This window comes from Ooceraea biroi, chromosome 7 (assembly GCF_003672135.1).
Source record: "Ooceraea biroi isolate clonal line C1 chromosome 7, Obir_v5.4, whole genome shotgun sequence".
In the NCBI taxonomy this organism is placed as follows: domain Eukaryota; kingdom Metazoa; phylum Arthropoda; class Insecta; order Hymenoptera; family Formicidae; genus Ooceraea; species Ooceraea biroi.
This window is the reverse complement of record NC_039512.1, coordinates 9,488,186-9,504,399: the sequence shown is the minus strand read 5'-3', so window position 1 is coordinate 9,504,399 and position 16,214 is coordinate 9,488,186. Positions and strand designations below refer to the sequence as shown.

General features: G+C 40.9%; 1 protein-coding gene across 1 annotated transcript in view; it reads left to right on the top strand.

Annotated features, from left to right (window-relative positions):
* LOC105279890 (beta-1-syntrophin) overlaps positions 1-16,214 on the top strand; it is a 214,487-nt gene that overhangs the window by 183,382 nt on the left and 14,891 nt on the right. The window contains exon 5 of the mRNA XM_011339993.3: positions 7,643-7,866. Within this exon, the coding sequence (XP_011338295.1) occupies positions 7,643-7,866 (224 nt within the window). The remainder of the gene's footprint in view (positions 1-7,642; positions 7,867-16,214) is intronic.

Sequence of the window (16,214 nt, the reverse complement as noted above, 5' to 3'; positions counted from 1 at the left end):
GGGGAGCTCACCGGTAACCGCTATTTTAACCCTCTCAACCCCCACAATCCCTACCCTCACCCATAATCCTCGTGTTTCTCACGATTGAAAGAGGCACGGCTGAATCGTCTACGTGTTCAAATATCCACATCTTGTATGCGCACGCATACAAACGGGACATATTTGTCCGATTCTGAAAACGATTCGGAATGAGGATCTGGCATCGATTAAACTCGGTTGGAAAGTATAAAAAAACCGTAAAATGTATAAATGTGATTTATTTTATAGTGCGCGGTTTATAATTAATTCATAATCAACGTACAAGTTATTGGTATCACAATGCCAACGTGTAATGAAAAATGTGTTTGAAGAATTAATACGTAAAAACAAATTATCTTATAATCAAGATATCTTAGAATGTAAAATCTCTAACGTAGACTGCGATTCGCGCGGTGTTTCATTAATGCATTGATGTAAATCGTCGCCACAAGATGATCCTATTAAAGATTAAACGTTAATGAATTCCAGAGATCTATTTGGGAAAACAATACGTTCCAAATTATCGCGCTATTACCGCAACGTCTTTCAACCCTTATCGGCAGCTGGATATAAATTAGGTACTCCAATAAACCCCAGTGAGTAGCGAAGCGACAGGCAGATTCCCCGCTCGAGATTCTTTCGCGTTTTAACGCAGGCGCTACTTCCACCGTAGTAATGACTCTTCGCCCTTCGATTACTCGGTTCGAAAGCTCTTTCACACACGGCGCACCCTGCAAACCTGCGGATTGCATCGAGGAGCTCGTTATTAATTAGAACGCGATCCACTATCAGTCTTCAAACACAGACACCGACGTTCTCCATCTATAATCTTCCCTCGGACCTTCCTCTCATCCTCCTTCTCTCTCTCTCTCTCTCTCTTTCCCTCCGTATTCACTCTTCTGCAGTGATATCCGTCTCACTCCCCGCGCGGAAGTGGATAGTACATCAGCAATGCTAAGCAAACTGCGGCTGGAACGACGGATCAAGAGACGATCGTGTACGTGTGCGCTCGCCGACGTGTGCACGTGCACATGTGTGTCAATATCCGCGCAGATGTATCCACATCGACGGCGTAGGTGGATAGGGGATGCGGGGATTGGCACTCTTGCACTTGTGCGGAACTGCGGACGGACGGACGGACGGACGGATGGATACCTGCCGCCATGGCCCGCCAAGTTTCAAGATGATACGTCAGGATAAAGACAGTCCAGATGATTCGGCGGGAATCGGCGCTGTGTCCCTCTTTACCTTACTTTACGTTGTCGATAAGGATATACAGCAGATGCGGAATGCGATCCAATCGATCATAAATTGGCCCGAGACTGACTGGACCGCGGACGAAAAAGAAAAGGAAGAAACAAAATGAATTAAAGATTTTTCCCAGAGCATTCGTGCTCGCAAATTTGACGGAAAACACGCCGACGAGGCATTCGGAAATCAAATTCGTCGGTCGAGTCGGAAATGTGAACGGGGCAAATTCCCAGGAAAATCTCCAGGCTCCGTCTGGGTGCCTGCAATTTTAATACGGTCTCGTTTCCGTCGTACCCAATTAAGGCGTAATTGAATTGCCAAGGAAAATTAATTAATTAATTCGCCGGTTATGTCCGGGCGATGGAGTCCGCCGGGTTACTGGTCTTAACGTCGTACCTCCTTTGAGCAATTATGCGTGAATAATTGCAGCCATGTTATCAAGTAGTTATCAATTGTGAGCGATTTCCTTCCGGATGATGCGACGCCAAGTTCCGATGAAATCGATTCATTTTTATCCTCCCCTATAATTTATTCCGTTAAGCGTCCTCGTTGTGAGCAGCGCGAGGCCCCCGATCCCGAGGATTTCCGCCTTCTAACTCTCAATCCTCTCTTCCTGACTCAATCTAAACTACAACGTAAATACTCAAACCGTGAATAAGTTACTGCATACTTTTGAGAATTGTAACGAACGACGGGTTTAAAGAAATGCAATGCCTTCTTAAAATAACTTCTGATTCAAGCTTCTTTATGACAGCGAAATTTCAGTCACAAAGGCAAGGTAAATTGGCTCCGCGAAGGGGGGAGGAGGTTAATAAGTGAATATTGCGAGCCTTATAATTCCACGTCGAACGTGAACGGGAACTCGTTTCTGTTATTTCAAGCGTGCGGGTTCCCCTTTAAAGATACCTCCGGTCTATTCCGGTGGCGCCGTAAATACGCGGACAGGCGACTTTAAGAACGATATCGTAACGTTTCCACTCGCTTGCACGGAAGTGCTTGCCGAGCCGGCTAACACTGGCTTCTCCCCCGCCCTCGCGTTCGCCACCCCTCGTACGAGGTGAGAGATATACCTCCTAATGTGCTTTCCATTAGGGTCGGCGACACAAGGATGTAACGGCGGATACACAGGATGATCGCATCATCGCAGGATAATGGTTATAACTACGAGCAGCACTACAGTAAAGGCCGGTATTCTTCGCAGTTACGTCGGGATAAAACTGCGAGCGCGCTCGCTTTATCTTTCCTCGCGTTTTGATTTCATTCACTGTACTGTTTTATGAAGAAACACACGTATGCTTCACGAGGGATTCTCGCGAAGGGAGCAAACGCGGTTATAATTGTTAATATTTCACGAAGGGATAGTAGGTATATGACAATACTGAATATACGGCATAATATAAAAATATAATGTATTATGTATAATAGCAAAATATTGGGTTAAATAATAATCACGGATTTTTCAAAGGAGTGAGGCTGGTTTACGTAACCAAGTTTCGAAATGCAATGCAACGGTTTTATTTGATATTTTCAGTTCACTATTTCTCGAGTTAATGCTATGATTTGAAAAATTTATTGGGAAATCCGTAATTGCTTGTCACACAATCCCGCACATTTGTGTAAAATGTTATAAAACAGAGAATATATATTACATAACAATAAAAATAATAGTCAAAACACATGCACGCAGGTTGGTTTAACGCTGGCGCTGAAACGCGAAAATAAATGTTTGTCTAATGAGTGTTTTTCTGTAGAAGAGCGGATCCAGTTCATGTAACAGCTGCGAGTAACTCCGCAAGAAAATCGTAACCGTCTGGGTAACGTGTTTTAAGTCGATTTCAGGGGATCGCAACATTTAGAAATGCGTAAACCCCGACAACCGTGTACTTTGCCGTTCCTCCGCATCTCCGCACTCCGCCTTTTCCCGCTTACAGTTGGCGTGCAATTTGAGCTTAAACACGCGCTTGAGTTTCGCTGTCTGCGCTCATTTAAGCGTGTTTATGATTCCGTTATTTTCCGTGATGCGGGATAGGCCACGTTTCGCGCGTCTCCCCGGATGGAAACGGAGGAAAATGCGTTATTACGGGCGTTACGCAATATCAATTGTTGCAGATATTTTACATGTCGTTTTTTATGTTGAACTTATAATCCCTTTGAAATACGCGTGTGTAGACGTTTCGAGTATGAAATGGGAGGAAGAGAAACATTTCTACGCATATTTCAAAAACGACAAACTAAATGAGAAAGAGATCTTTCTTCTGAAAGTCTCGCGCGTTGTAAATATATTTTACATACATGAAATTGGAATGGAAGATTCTGAAGTTTTCGCAGGATGTATATAATTTAATGTTAGTAAGTACGATTAAATCACAGAGCCTCGTTTTAATATTTGAATTCGACTAAACAGGAGAAATTAATTTTATAAAACATAGGAAGACCTTAAAATATGATGAAATTTGCAAGCGACTTAAATTATTATCGGAGGGTAGACAAGGAATTATGCAGGCGTGATGAGGGAGGATTAACTTGTTTGCAAAATTATCAGCGATTCGAGGATTCTTGCGCGTATATACGAAAATGTACACGGCTGCGTCCATCCGGTAGTTAAAACCACGATGTTACGCTATCGAGGATAGGTTCTAACAAGGATATATCACTAGGAGTGCAGATCCACCTTGTATTACAAGAGCGCTTCATTGCAGGCACGAATGCACGTGCTTAATACGGCTACATATTCTCGAATGGTGCCCGCAGTAATAGCATCGGGAGAGGAAGGGACGGGCTTTTGACATTAATCCCGCTTTAGTACTATTAGAGGATTTTTGTCGGCTGTCTAGGGATTATTATACCCACCCCCTCCCATGAAATTTCTGCTGGGACAATATTGACGAAGCTGTCTTACTTGTATCGAGAATGTCTCAGCGAAAAGCAAATATGGCTGATTAAGGTTTTCCCGTATTTCAAGCTCGTTATCTCAAGCAAAATACAAGAACGGCGTTTGCGGAGTACTCTCTGCCGCGGTGGCTTCTCTCCGCCCCGATGCCTTTTGCAGTTCGTTATTAATTTGCCGCGTACGCTCGCTTACTTGCTCGCGCGCGCTTACCGGGAATTGTTATTTTACTGCCGGCATAAAGATTAGACGAAATTAGCCGAGATGATTTAGGATGCGATCGCGAGATCTCTTCCATCTCGCACTGAGCTCTTTCCCGCAACAGCTGCGAGTAGATAGAGATATCCTGCGTTTAATCTTCTTTTAATCCTTGGCTTTCCGATGAATGTACAGTTGGGATTAATGCCTGCGAAAATATCGCCGTGATTACGTTCGTATTACGGGTGCCTCGTAAACAGAGGTATGGCGCTCGATACCCGCGGAGTTTAGGACATTCGAACTCGAAGATCGCCGGGGGCGAGGAGAGGAGAGGAAGCGAAATCGTGTTGCTCCTCCACGATTCGCGGAGGAAAACGACGTCGCGATAAACCGACAGAGACAGTTATTCGTCGGGGTGAGGGTGCAGAGATTAAAAAAGAGGGGCGACAATAAAACGGGGAACAAAAGGGGAACGATCAGCGCGCGCGATAAGGGAGGGCGATGGGGGTTGGGTAGTTTGAGGCCGAGATAGATGCCGCGCGTAGGTTCGCCGGAACACAGAACAAAGACACGCGGCAAGATACGGACTAATGTACGTGAGATATCCACGTGCGAGAATGCACGCACGGCAGGATGTAAAAACTCGTACATCATGCGTTATCGGTTTGCTTTAGAAGCCCGAAGCCAGACGCAAATCAAAACCGTTAGGTTCGATTTATACGCCGACGCGGCGCTGGACACGCTTATAGGATAAGTTTATCCTCTTTAGCTGCTTTCACTTCTGGCACCTGTTCCATCCAGCCATTTCCAAAAATTTTACTATACATTCGGTTTATTATATTTCGGTACTATCGGATTGTACTATATTATATGCACTTTTTTACGAGATTTACGTAAACCTGGAGTCTACACCGTACTGTGGAGCTCCGAAAAGCGGCCAACCCGATACTAGTGACTTATTGGATTACGCTATTTTGTTGTGGGTTTGGAAAAACGTTTTTAAAAAACGGACTTCTAATTTGGACGTATATTTCCATCTACACATGGGCATGCATGTACGAGCAAGTGCATGTTTATGTAAAAAATTGAATTTAAGCGTTTTATTAAGTATAAGTGCAGGCAAAAACTTGAAATTAACTAAAAAGAGCAGCAAAATCCTGGAATTTAAATACCTAAAGAGTCAAGTATCATTTAACTAAATTTAAAAATTAAAATTAAAAATCATCAGTAAACATTTAAATACCTGTCTTTGTTCAGAAGACGGGACATCCATTTCTGCTTGCCAATAATTTCCCTCTCCTCGCACGCTTCTTTATTATTTTAAAGTTGTCGCCGATGCGAATCGAGGATGCTCCTCTTGCGGATACACAATAAGAAGAGACACGTGGTGTCGCCATTCCTTCTCACCTGATAACCCTTCCCTCGGTTCGTTCTCGTGGTTTCCGAACTTTTCCGACCTGGTCGATCGACCTTTCCCTTCTCCCACGCAGTTAGACATTTGCTCTCGGTCGTTTAATATTTCTCCCTTTTCGCCTGATTCCACATTGGTACCCTCGTCGTAGATTGCGCGACGTCTCGCCCTGTTCCGCTCTTTTCGCTCGATTTCACGGTTGCCGCGACACGGAAGAAAATCGGCGTTGCGGCGCGCGCCGATAAGACGCCAACGACGATTGTGATGTCTGCGGTGCACTGAGATGGACCGAACGAAAAAGAAGCAAACAACGATTCTCCGATTTCGAGATACTGGGACATTGAATTCTTCGAGTCTCGAGAATTAAGATTAATGTGCGTTTTTTTCGAATCCTTTAATTCGAAAGATTGTCGATTCTTCTTAGATGCTTTTCACAGTTCATAGTTTTAAGTGTTGGAATTATCTCTCCGATAACTCCGAGATAACTTCATCATATGATCCAGGAATACTTACGGTATAAAAGCGTTTAGCTATCAAAAGCAAAAGCTACAGCTCCTTGCTTTCCTTCCGATAATTCAAATATTAAAAGACGCTGCAATCCATGGAACTCTCTCTGATCTGATAAAAAGAATTGTGAGCTTCGGGGAGACGACATTTCCGTTTTTATATAAAATACGTTGAACTAGCTCGACGGGGGTGGCCGCGTGGAGTTTTTTAATCTGCCGGATAAACTTTCCGATCTGACGTCGTTCGTCGGCCGAGAGCGACTTCGTCAGAACTTCCGGTCTCTGCTTGTACATGGGATGTATCTCCTTACGCCGCTACTTACACGAACTTTTCCGCGGAGCTTTAGGAAGGCCGAGGACGAAGTTTGATCCTGCCTTCACCAAGAGAAAGGGGCACAGGAAGTCGTTTAAGATTAATGTGCTCTTCTTAGGTTGCTCCTTTATGACTTGAACGCGATTACGATCCTACTAACAAGAGAACAAACCACGAAGTTTTCGATTTTAATGAAACTTTGGAAATATGTAGCTTGTTAGTAGAAAAAGAAAGTGACAATGCCAAGTCACGACATCATGACACATTTAAATCCCATTCCGTCGTTCATGATATCGCAATAATTTTCGTTGCGGTTTACTTGAAGCAACGACGTCTCTCTTCTTCCTTAATTCTGTTATCATTAGCGTGATATTTGAGAAATTTTGCTGAAACCGTGAATCTCTCTTTTTTTTCCATTTTTACATGCTATCATCCAGGACGTAAAGACATTGCGCTTTTCTAATATACGTCATAAACAGGATCAACGTCAAGACATTGTACAATAACATAATTGCGGCCACGTCACGTTTCGCTTGACGTTGTGCTATATACAGATATATATTGTGCTGTATATAGATATAGAACGGAGAAACGGTCGAGCACGACGTCTTTTCTATATAATATTGATTTTCCTCTTCTAGTTACCTCCAGCTTTTTTTCATCGCTTATCAAAGTGTCCTCATAAATGCCGTCCATAGAAACGATGAAGTAAATATTAAGCATTTCCTTTATTTCCTTTATCATTTTCTTTCTCACCATTCAATTAAATTATTTCTTTTTAATTACCTTTTTTCTTCAATTTAATTATTTCTTAATCATCTTTCTTGTTCGATCTTTCTTTCATCTTCTTGCAATTGCATTGAGCTTGAAGCTTTTCGAGTTTCAACGAATATTGAGTTGTAGGTTTTCCAAATCTCAAATTCTTAACTTTAAATATTTTCGTGAAAACAATAAAAATCTGCAGCATATTTATGTCCTTGCGGAAGTTTCCTTCAAGTTTTCTGTTAGAGATTGAAAATTGAATATTGATATCATAGATACGTCGCGTATATTTGCAGAATGGACGAGCTAGTAGCGAAAGCAGCGAAGACGGCGCCGGAAGCAGCGCAAGTACTTCGCGAGGAGCCGGGAGCGGATTCGGTCTTGCCGGTGGATGCACCGGCGGATGGCGCAGTGTCTTTGGCGCAGTTTCAGGCCGGGAACTCAGACTCTACGAATGTGCGCCCTGGAGCCCGGAAGCCTGGGCTTCGCCCAGTATTACCTGCCCCCTTATCGCAACACGGTAAATATTTTATAATATCATATTTACAATTCTGCATAAAACACATCTTCCTCTCGCAACAAATATTTTATTTATGATAATTACAGAAATCAACAGAGAGAAAAAGAAACTTGCACTTTTTTAAGTATTTTGTACATTATATTATTTTACTTTTTTCTTTTTCTATTGTAAAACAGAACAGAGTTCTAAAGTTCGAAAGTTAAAGTACATTTAAAGATGGAGGAAACTTTTTTAAAGTATACTTTTATTAAATTTCAGATTATACTAGCTTTCTTGATAAAGGCGTTTCAGGACTTAGAATGACCGCCTTCTTTAAAAATTTGTTTAAATTAATAAGTTAATTTTCCTTTTCGCCTTTCACGCCTTCATCGGAGACAAAGCTCGGAATATCTTAACGCGTTTGTTGTTCTCGATAAGCGTGACGTTATTCTGAATATCTTTCTCAGCATTTGCATGTTCACTGCACATAAGTGCCGCTCACACGCCGTAACGACATGACTTTAATTCAGATCGACGCTCGCCCATTTATGAGCCAAAGTCGCGTAACAATCCGCCATCGGTGTTATTAACGCGACGATTCACGTTTCGCGCGAATTCTCTTCGACTGCAATCGGGAGAGAGACAGAGAAAGAGAGAGAGAGAGAGAGAGAGAGAGAGAGAGAAAGGAAGAGAGAAAGGGGGAGATACAGAACACGAACGTGCTTGCGAAGGAAACGAGCCACGTATCGCGCCGGCAACGAGCGCTACGACCGCGTCATGTTGTGTGGCACGTACGTCTCGTCGATTTCACGCCGCCGTGGGGCAAGACTACTAACGTACAGGTTGCTGGGAAATTAAGTGTAAAAAATTCACCAGGTCACATGCGAGGAAGTGCATGACATCGCATGACGAGCGCCTCCCCATGAAAGGCGCGATGCTACGGCTACTTAATACAGAATTCCCGACACTTCGTCGCATGACGCCATTAATGCCTATTTCGATTTAGTGTGTTCGGCTTAAACGCGTCATATCTGCATCCGAAGAATGGCAGAGAAGCAGTTCATTTGCGACAGCAAATTTCTTTATGCACTAAAGTCGATTGCATTAATTAACATAGAGTGTAGAAGTTATATAACAAAGAAATAATATGTAACGAACGTATAATTAACCTACTTATAATATTTACATAATATTAGTTATTCAAGAAATCTCTACTACACTATTAATTTTAATTTAATATATTTTTATAAAAGCAGAATTGTGTGAATATCCAAGAGTTCTGAAAAATACAACGTCCAATCGTCCTTTTGTCAAGGAGTCACGGATGAACTTTGGATCTTAACTGGGATTTTATAAAAAGCTACATGCAATGAAATAACGGGTGATTTTTGCTCGTTATTTCTGGACTTAATCCCGACGAATCCTGCGTAATTTGGACATACGCGGGAAAGATGGCGCAGGACGAGACACAACGGCGCGTATTCTAGCGCAGTATGCAGATCGCCTCTATCGCTACGCAGTCGTGTTTGGCGGATACGGTTGGGGGATTATCAATGAGGCACGTCGGATTACAGCAGTTAGCGATGTTCGTTAGACCGCCATTTTAATTAAGACTATTATACGTGCGGTCGACTGCTCGCATGATGCCATTGTGATGCTCGTTACGTGCACCGCTCGCGAAATCGTTTTCAGCCCGGTCCGCCCGGCTGGCGATTCGTTTTGTAATCATCGTATGATGCGACATTATACCGATACTAATCACGACGGTATCGTTTAACCACGCGAACCCGAGCTTTCGACAGACGCATCTAATTATTTATTGCGTCACTCTAAATGGTTCGGTGTGCGGTGAACGGAACCATAGGGAAATCCATGGAACAATGAAAGTACTTGCCAACTTCGCCGAAAGTGACGCAGCGTAGAGGAAGATGCGACATGCATGCGCGATCGGAAGCAGTACTGAATACACTTTGAGAATTTTCTTGCATTTCTTCGAGATTGCATAGAAGATGTCTCAAGATACATTTATATGCTGGATTGTTCTGTAAACTGAAACGTTTGGTGGATTAGGGAGCGCTACTTTCAGATAGTCAATCTCTGGAATCGAAATTTATATGTACGTTGTTTTCGTGTTTGAAACTTGAAATATAAAATTAATTCTGATTTAGGCAAAATAAATATTGTTATATCTTCATTTACTTATAAAGATTTATATTTTTAAGTAAAGATTCTCTCCCTTTTTTGAGATTTATAAATAGACTGAAGGTCTAATTTAAAAGCTGTTATGGGTGTACATATTTCGGGATTATTGTAAATAGTTATAAAATTTGGAGATCAGTTTTTAGGGAAGATCGATAGTTACATTCACATGTTGGTAATGTCAATACGCAATATGTGCAAGAATTCTATCGGAATGCAGATAACGAGATTTCGTACGGATGAATAAACCGGTGTTTAAACAAATACATCGATTGAACGTTTATTAATTCCACGTAACGTCCTTTCGCAATCATTGTGGCCGTGCTACACGCACTAATTACGATTGGTTTCGGTTTTCATGGCGGATTGCCGGGTTGGTAAATAACCGAGCGAACAAATATCGCAACAGAGCATATGTCAATAACGGGTTGAAATTAATAGAACGGCGATGTAGATTTTAGATCCTATTAGAGATATTAATATATCGCCGGAATGTGTAGTATCAAATATAAATTATTTTTTCAATGGGATTCCCGCAGCAAGAGAAGTCGCTTCAAAGTGTCCTCAGGAGCCTCGAAAAGTTCCGAGTCCACGGGAACGCTTCGCGAGGATTTTGGAAAGAACTGCAAAGTTTTAAGATATGACATCTTTGCGACGAAATGATAAGACTGATAAGAGAGACACGTTGAATCGAGATGTCTCGATCTTACTTCATTCCATACTTCAATCGTAACGTACGAAACGCAGACGCAAAATCTTTCATTTCTACCACTACATTTACGTTACGGTTTACGTTCAAAAAATATCAGGGCAAAACTCGGTACTCGGTCGCGTCGTAGCCTAAAGGCGATAAGCATAAATTTAATTAAACGTCTGTTTGTTTATCTGGAGGAGCGATTCTCGAACCCATCAGCAGTGCCGCTTGATGCGGCACAATATTATATTATCCGGATGGGAGCGATGGCGTCACTTCCGTCATATTTTTGCCGATGTATTTATTGCAACGACGTTCCGCGACTCATTTCCGTTCTTCCCCTATCTCTGTATCAGGACGCACAATCGATTTCAATGTCTCGCTGTCTAGCCGTTCATTCACCTGCCTGTCCTCTTTATTTGTTTATTTGCACATTGGAACGGATTGCGATCACTGCTACGTAGTCGTATTAATATACGTTGGAGCGATCGATTTATTTAGACCTTGTTTATTTATTCGCGTGCGGATGTTTATTCAGTCAACTTCGCGTTGCGATATACGCAAGTGGTCGAGATCAGTGTTGTTATACTATGATCAATTTCAGCTGCAATCATTCCGAGATGCTCTCGGGTATCATCAACGGAATGACGCGTATAAAACTGAAAAACCTGGCTTGTAACATTCATAATTGAAGCGTCGACTTGAACGACGTGATGTCGCTTACACGATGTTAAAAATTAGTAACTTACTCGCACGTGAGTGTCGCGTGGTACGAATGTTAGTTAGCGCGCAACCGCGGCCATAATGAAAAATGTATTTCTCGAAAATAGGGTCGTCAAGTATTTGCTACCTTCGTCAAAATGTTTCGCGCGAGCCGGATATTTCGCTGTTACTGCTTTTCTGCAGAAACGCCGCTTCAATTTACTGCCTCAATCGTGAATCTCATTTACGGGACTCAGCATCGCGGAAAGCGGCTTACAAAAAATTTAAAGGAGCTTTAGTTTTAAAGCTGACTTCGAGATAATTTGTGTCGCGAACTACACGTTAAAGTCCACTTTAAATCTCGACTAACTTGAAATTCCTCGAGCAAAACCGTTTCCGCGTCGCCGTTCGGGAATTATCTCTTGCTTCTTTAAACCGTCGCCGTGTTGCGATAGAATAATTAATCGTATGGAATAATTAATGGATCCACTAATGACTCCTCATTCCACGATATTTTTACGTCGTCCGAAACAATGCTCGAAAAATAATTATTGATTTTAGTAAACAACCCATATAATGTCGCTACATACATTTCCCGCGCTTTGAAAAATATGGAAGTAAACTTAATAAAAGAGAAAATAAACGAAAAATATTGTTGCACGTTGCTCATAATTATTTAATTATCCCTATTTATATCAAGAATATCAAGAACGGAAATGAGGAAAATTCTTCGTACCATCAGCAATATTCATTTACCTCTTTCAGCACTCATACACAAGCAACTAAATATATTACTCATACTTTCCATTCGTGGAGTGATATATTAATGTTGTCGTGTCGCAGTGTTAATAAAAAATATCGAAAAATGGCCCGTTTTTGCATAAAACGTCGCTAGATCGCTTTTAGCCTGAGGCTGATAAAAAATAAACAGTCACGTGAGCATCTATTATCGCGGGACAACATGAAAATTTTCATAGCGACGTTTTCTCAAGAGCGCCGCTCAAAAGCCGCGTCCATTAATCCGCGAGGAAACGCGGCGCTTCATTATTTACATCCACAGAACTTCGCTTCGCGGTCTTGCTTACACGGTGCGCGCCGTCGCCCGCCATTTAAACTGTCGCCGCGTCCAACGCGGTGATTAACCGAGCGGGTGATCGTAATTAACGGCCCGGCACGGCGCCTACGAAACTTAAGGACCGTGACCGTGCAATCTTCTCGGATCACGAAGCGCACCACAAGCGACCGCCGGGGCTTATTTCGAGAATGTACTAAGTGCTTATCCGCATTCACATCCAGTCCCTCGTTGATTAATCGGCTTTTTAATCATAGCGATGAAAAGGAAAAAAGTAGGCATGTATTTTCTTTGATCTTTGGTTTTCCATCAAAATTTGATTTTCCTTAGATCTGCTTTTCGATCTTGGAAAGATTGCTTTAGATCGCTCCTGATTTTGACGTCACAAACGCAGGAACACAGCAAACGCAGGAGGGGTGGCTAATGATGATCGCAACACGTAGACAAATAAGAAACATTAATCTTCTTTTTTTTTAATTTTCTGATATTAAAATGCTTCTCTTACCCTGGTAGGAAAGACAATATAAAATCATATAGCATATCTCTTTCTTCTTTCATACATATCTCATTCATCTGGCACCCTCCTCATCTCTGTATACTCTACATTTTTCACTGCGCGCTCGTATTTGTAGATAACATATGTGCCCGGCTGGACGGTTTCTTTGACAAGGGTTGCCAGGTTCCGATGATTAATCACTCGCTATTAATTAACCGGGAATCGGGTCGCCCTATTTCCTCTCGTGCCATCGTTACCGCTTATTCAATCCTCTTACGACCATCATACGTACTCTCTAAAGCTCTTTCCGCAGTTGATACGTTTCATTTAAGATGATTACCGGTGTAAGTTCCGATAAATGTGATATTAAGCATACAGTGCAATCGAACAATCGATATAGGAAGCAGTTAGACAATAGCTGTAATGAAAAGAATAAAAATCCAGAAAAAACATTGGGAAAATTCAGGTGTATAGGATTTGTGTTGTACATTCGTTCGTGCCCATCCGTTCGTTTACAGAGATTTATAAAAGAATATTTTTCTATACGATATTTTAACTATTTAAAAATGGAGTGCAAAACATGCCAAATCTGTGAAATCATTCTTTTTTATGACATTTCATAGAAAAGCCTTATCGCACATACAATACTTTACATGTTGATTATATTTCAAATTCTTTTATTCATGTTTGTTTATCTATTATAGATTTTTAATCAATTCGACTGAATATTTTATTGATAAGGTGTAAGCGGTGAGACTAATTGTAAGTCGCGTTTAGAACCAGCTGAGGGTGCTTTTTCGCGATATTCTCACCGAGACTGCTCGTCCTGGAAGAAGTGCGTTAAGCCAGTGTTAGTTCAGTGTAAAAGAAACTTTATCGTTCCTGTCAGCCACGAGGTAGACGAATGGCGCCCTTAGCACCCTTATCTATCTGCAATTTTTACGCTTAGCCTCTCCTCCCCTTCCTTCCGTTTCATCCTCGCTGCTTTTTTTTCCTCTATCCCTTCCCTCCTCACCGTTGCCTGCATTAATATCTTCTAGAAGAAGCTCAGCTCTAATCCGTCAAATCCGAAAAGCTCCGCGAAATAAATGTCTACAGGGTAATACATGCGAGCGATCGATACACGGAGCAGCGAGATTCGATTTGAAATTTTTCCTGTGGAAGAGTGATCTTGTAATCGATACATTATGTCGAGAACGAGACTTCGTCTAATCTTCCATTCAGCACTCTGGCTAAGAATATTTGCTGGGACCTCTTTATCGGTTAAAAGCAAACTGTTGCGCGTCTCTTCAATAATTTGATTGCGCGATTCTAAACTTTGCAATATTCATTTCGTAATACGTTTAGAATGATTGAAAAAGAATGATTGTCAAAAAAATTGTCTTGCGAATATTGTTTTTATCGCAGTCGCGGAAATTATAAACATTTTCTGGAGATAATAAAATGCTAAGTCCGTGTGAATCCTATTCTAAAAGAGGCGTGTTCGTGAAGTTCTTTTTTATCGAATAGTTGAGGCCTCCTTTTCGCGATGCTGATTGGTTCTCTCGCTTGGCTCGAACTTCGTGTGACTTGAACTTCGTGTTGCGAATGTCAGAATGTCATAGTGGCTGTCAGTGCAGTTATATTGATAAATTTGTGTTATTTATTTCATCGTGTCACGTTCCTAAGAAATAATAAAGAAAATTGAAAAATAAAATAGCGCGCGCATAGCGCTAGAACGTTACGGTATTTTCAATAGCAGAGAACTCTAGGCAATATAAAAAATAATGATTTCAACAACTCAGAACTTCTCGGAAAAGAAAAAATTTCTACGGGCTAGAACTTTTTCATTTCCGAGTTTACGGTATTTTCAATAGCAGAGAACTCTAGGCAATATAAAAAATAATGATTTCAACAACTCAGAATTTCTCGGAAAAGAAAAAATTTCTAAGGGCTAGAACTTTTTCATTTCTGAATTTACGGTATTTTCAATAGCAAAGAACTCTAGGCAATATAAAAAATAACGATTTCAACAACTCAGAACTTCTCGGAAAAGAAAAAATTTCTACGGGCTAGAACTTTTTCATTTCCGAGTTTACGGTATTTTCAATAGCAGAGAACTCTAGGCAATATAAAAAATAATGATATCAACAACTCAGAACTGCTCGGAAAAAGAAAAAATTTCTAAGGGTAGAACTTTTTCATTTCTGAGTTTACGGTATTTTTAATAGCAGAGAACTCTAGGCAATATGCCAATTAACAATATAAACATCTCAGAATTCCTCGGAAAAAGAAAAAAATTTTAATGGCTAGAACTTTTTCATTTCTAATCTAAAGGATTTTCAATCGTCGAAAACTCTTCGCAATATGCCAAATCCACTCTTTAAAAAGCCGTGTTAAATGTCTTCGCGTGGAGGTTAACAATTTGGTAGAGTGTGATAATTGTGCACATAATAAATAATAGATGAATATTATTATTCGAAAACATTATTAACATTGAAAAATAAAATAGCGCGCGCCTGTCTTGTACTAGTAATTGAAAAAATGGAAACTCGTGCAAAATTTAATTGTGTGTAGTAGAAATTTTGCAGGATTGCTCTAATTAAAAATTTATAAACTTGAAAGATCAATGAAATTTATTTATTAATTTACTCGAATGCATGTTTTATTATTTTCAAATTGATTTCGTACAATTTACGTTTGTTAGCATCAAGAGAACACTAAGTATTCTCATATAGTATATTATATAATATTCGGCGACATGATGCACTCGAAGGGTTCACAAGTTAATGGATTCTACATTCGCTATGCAAAGTAGATATGTGCTGCTGTGTGTATGGCAAGACTTTTTTCCTTTATAACGCATGCGTTCATTTATTATTGGCGTGGTGCGTGGCCATCAATCCGGATTAGCTTGCAGCTCAACAGGAGTTTTCGAACCACTGTCACTTTTTTCTGCGCACCGTTGCAGATTTATGATACCTCTACGGTACTCAGCCGTACGTATGCATGCCGTTGCATCTGCGCTTCGATGTATCAATGACTTCAATACTTCAGTAAACAGTTTACTGCAGCACAAAATCGATACAAAATTGCGTAAGGATGACATTAAACATTATTCTTGGGGATAACGAATTATCGATAAACGAAGACGGAATTAGATTTGTGAGTCGTATGTTCGTCTTTTGTGTTTATTCTCCTTTATTATTCCTATTATTATTATTTAT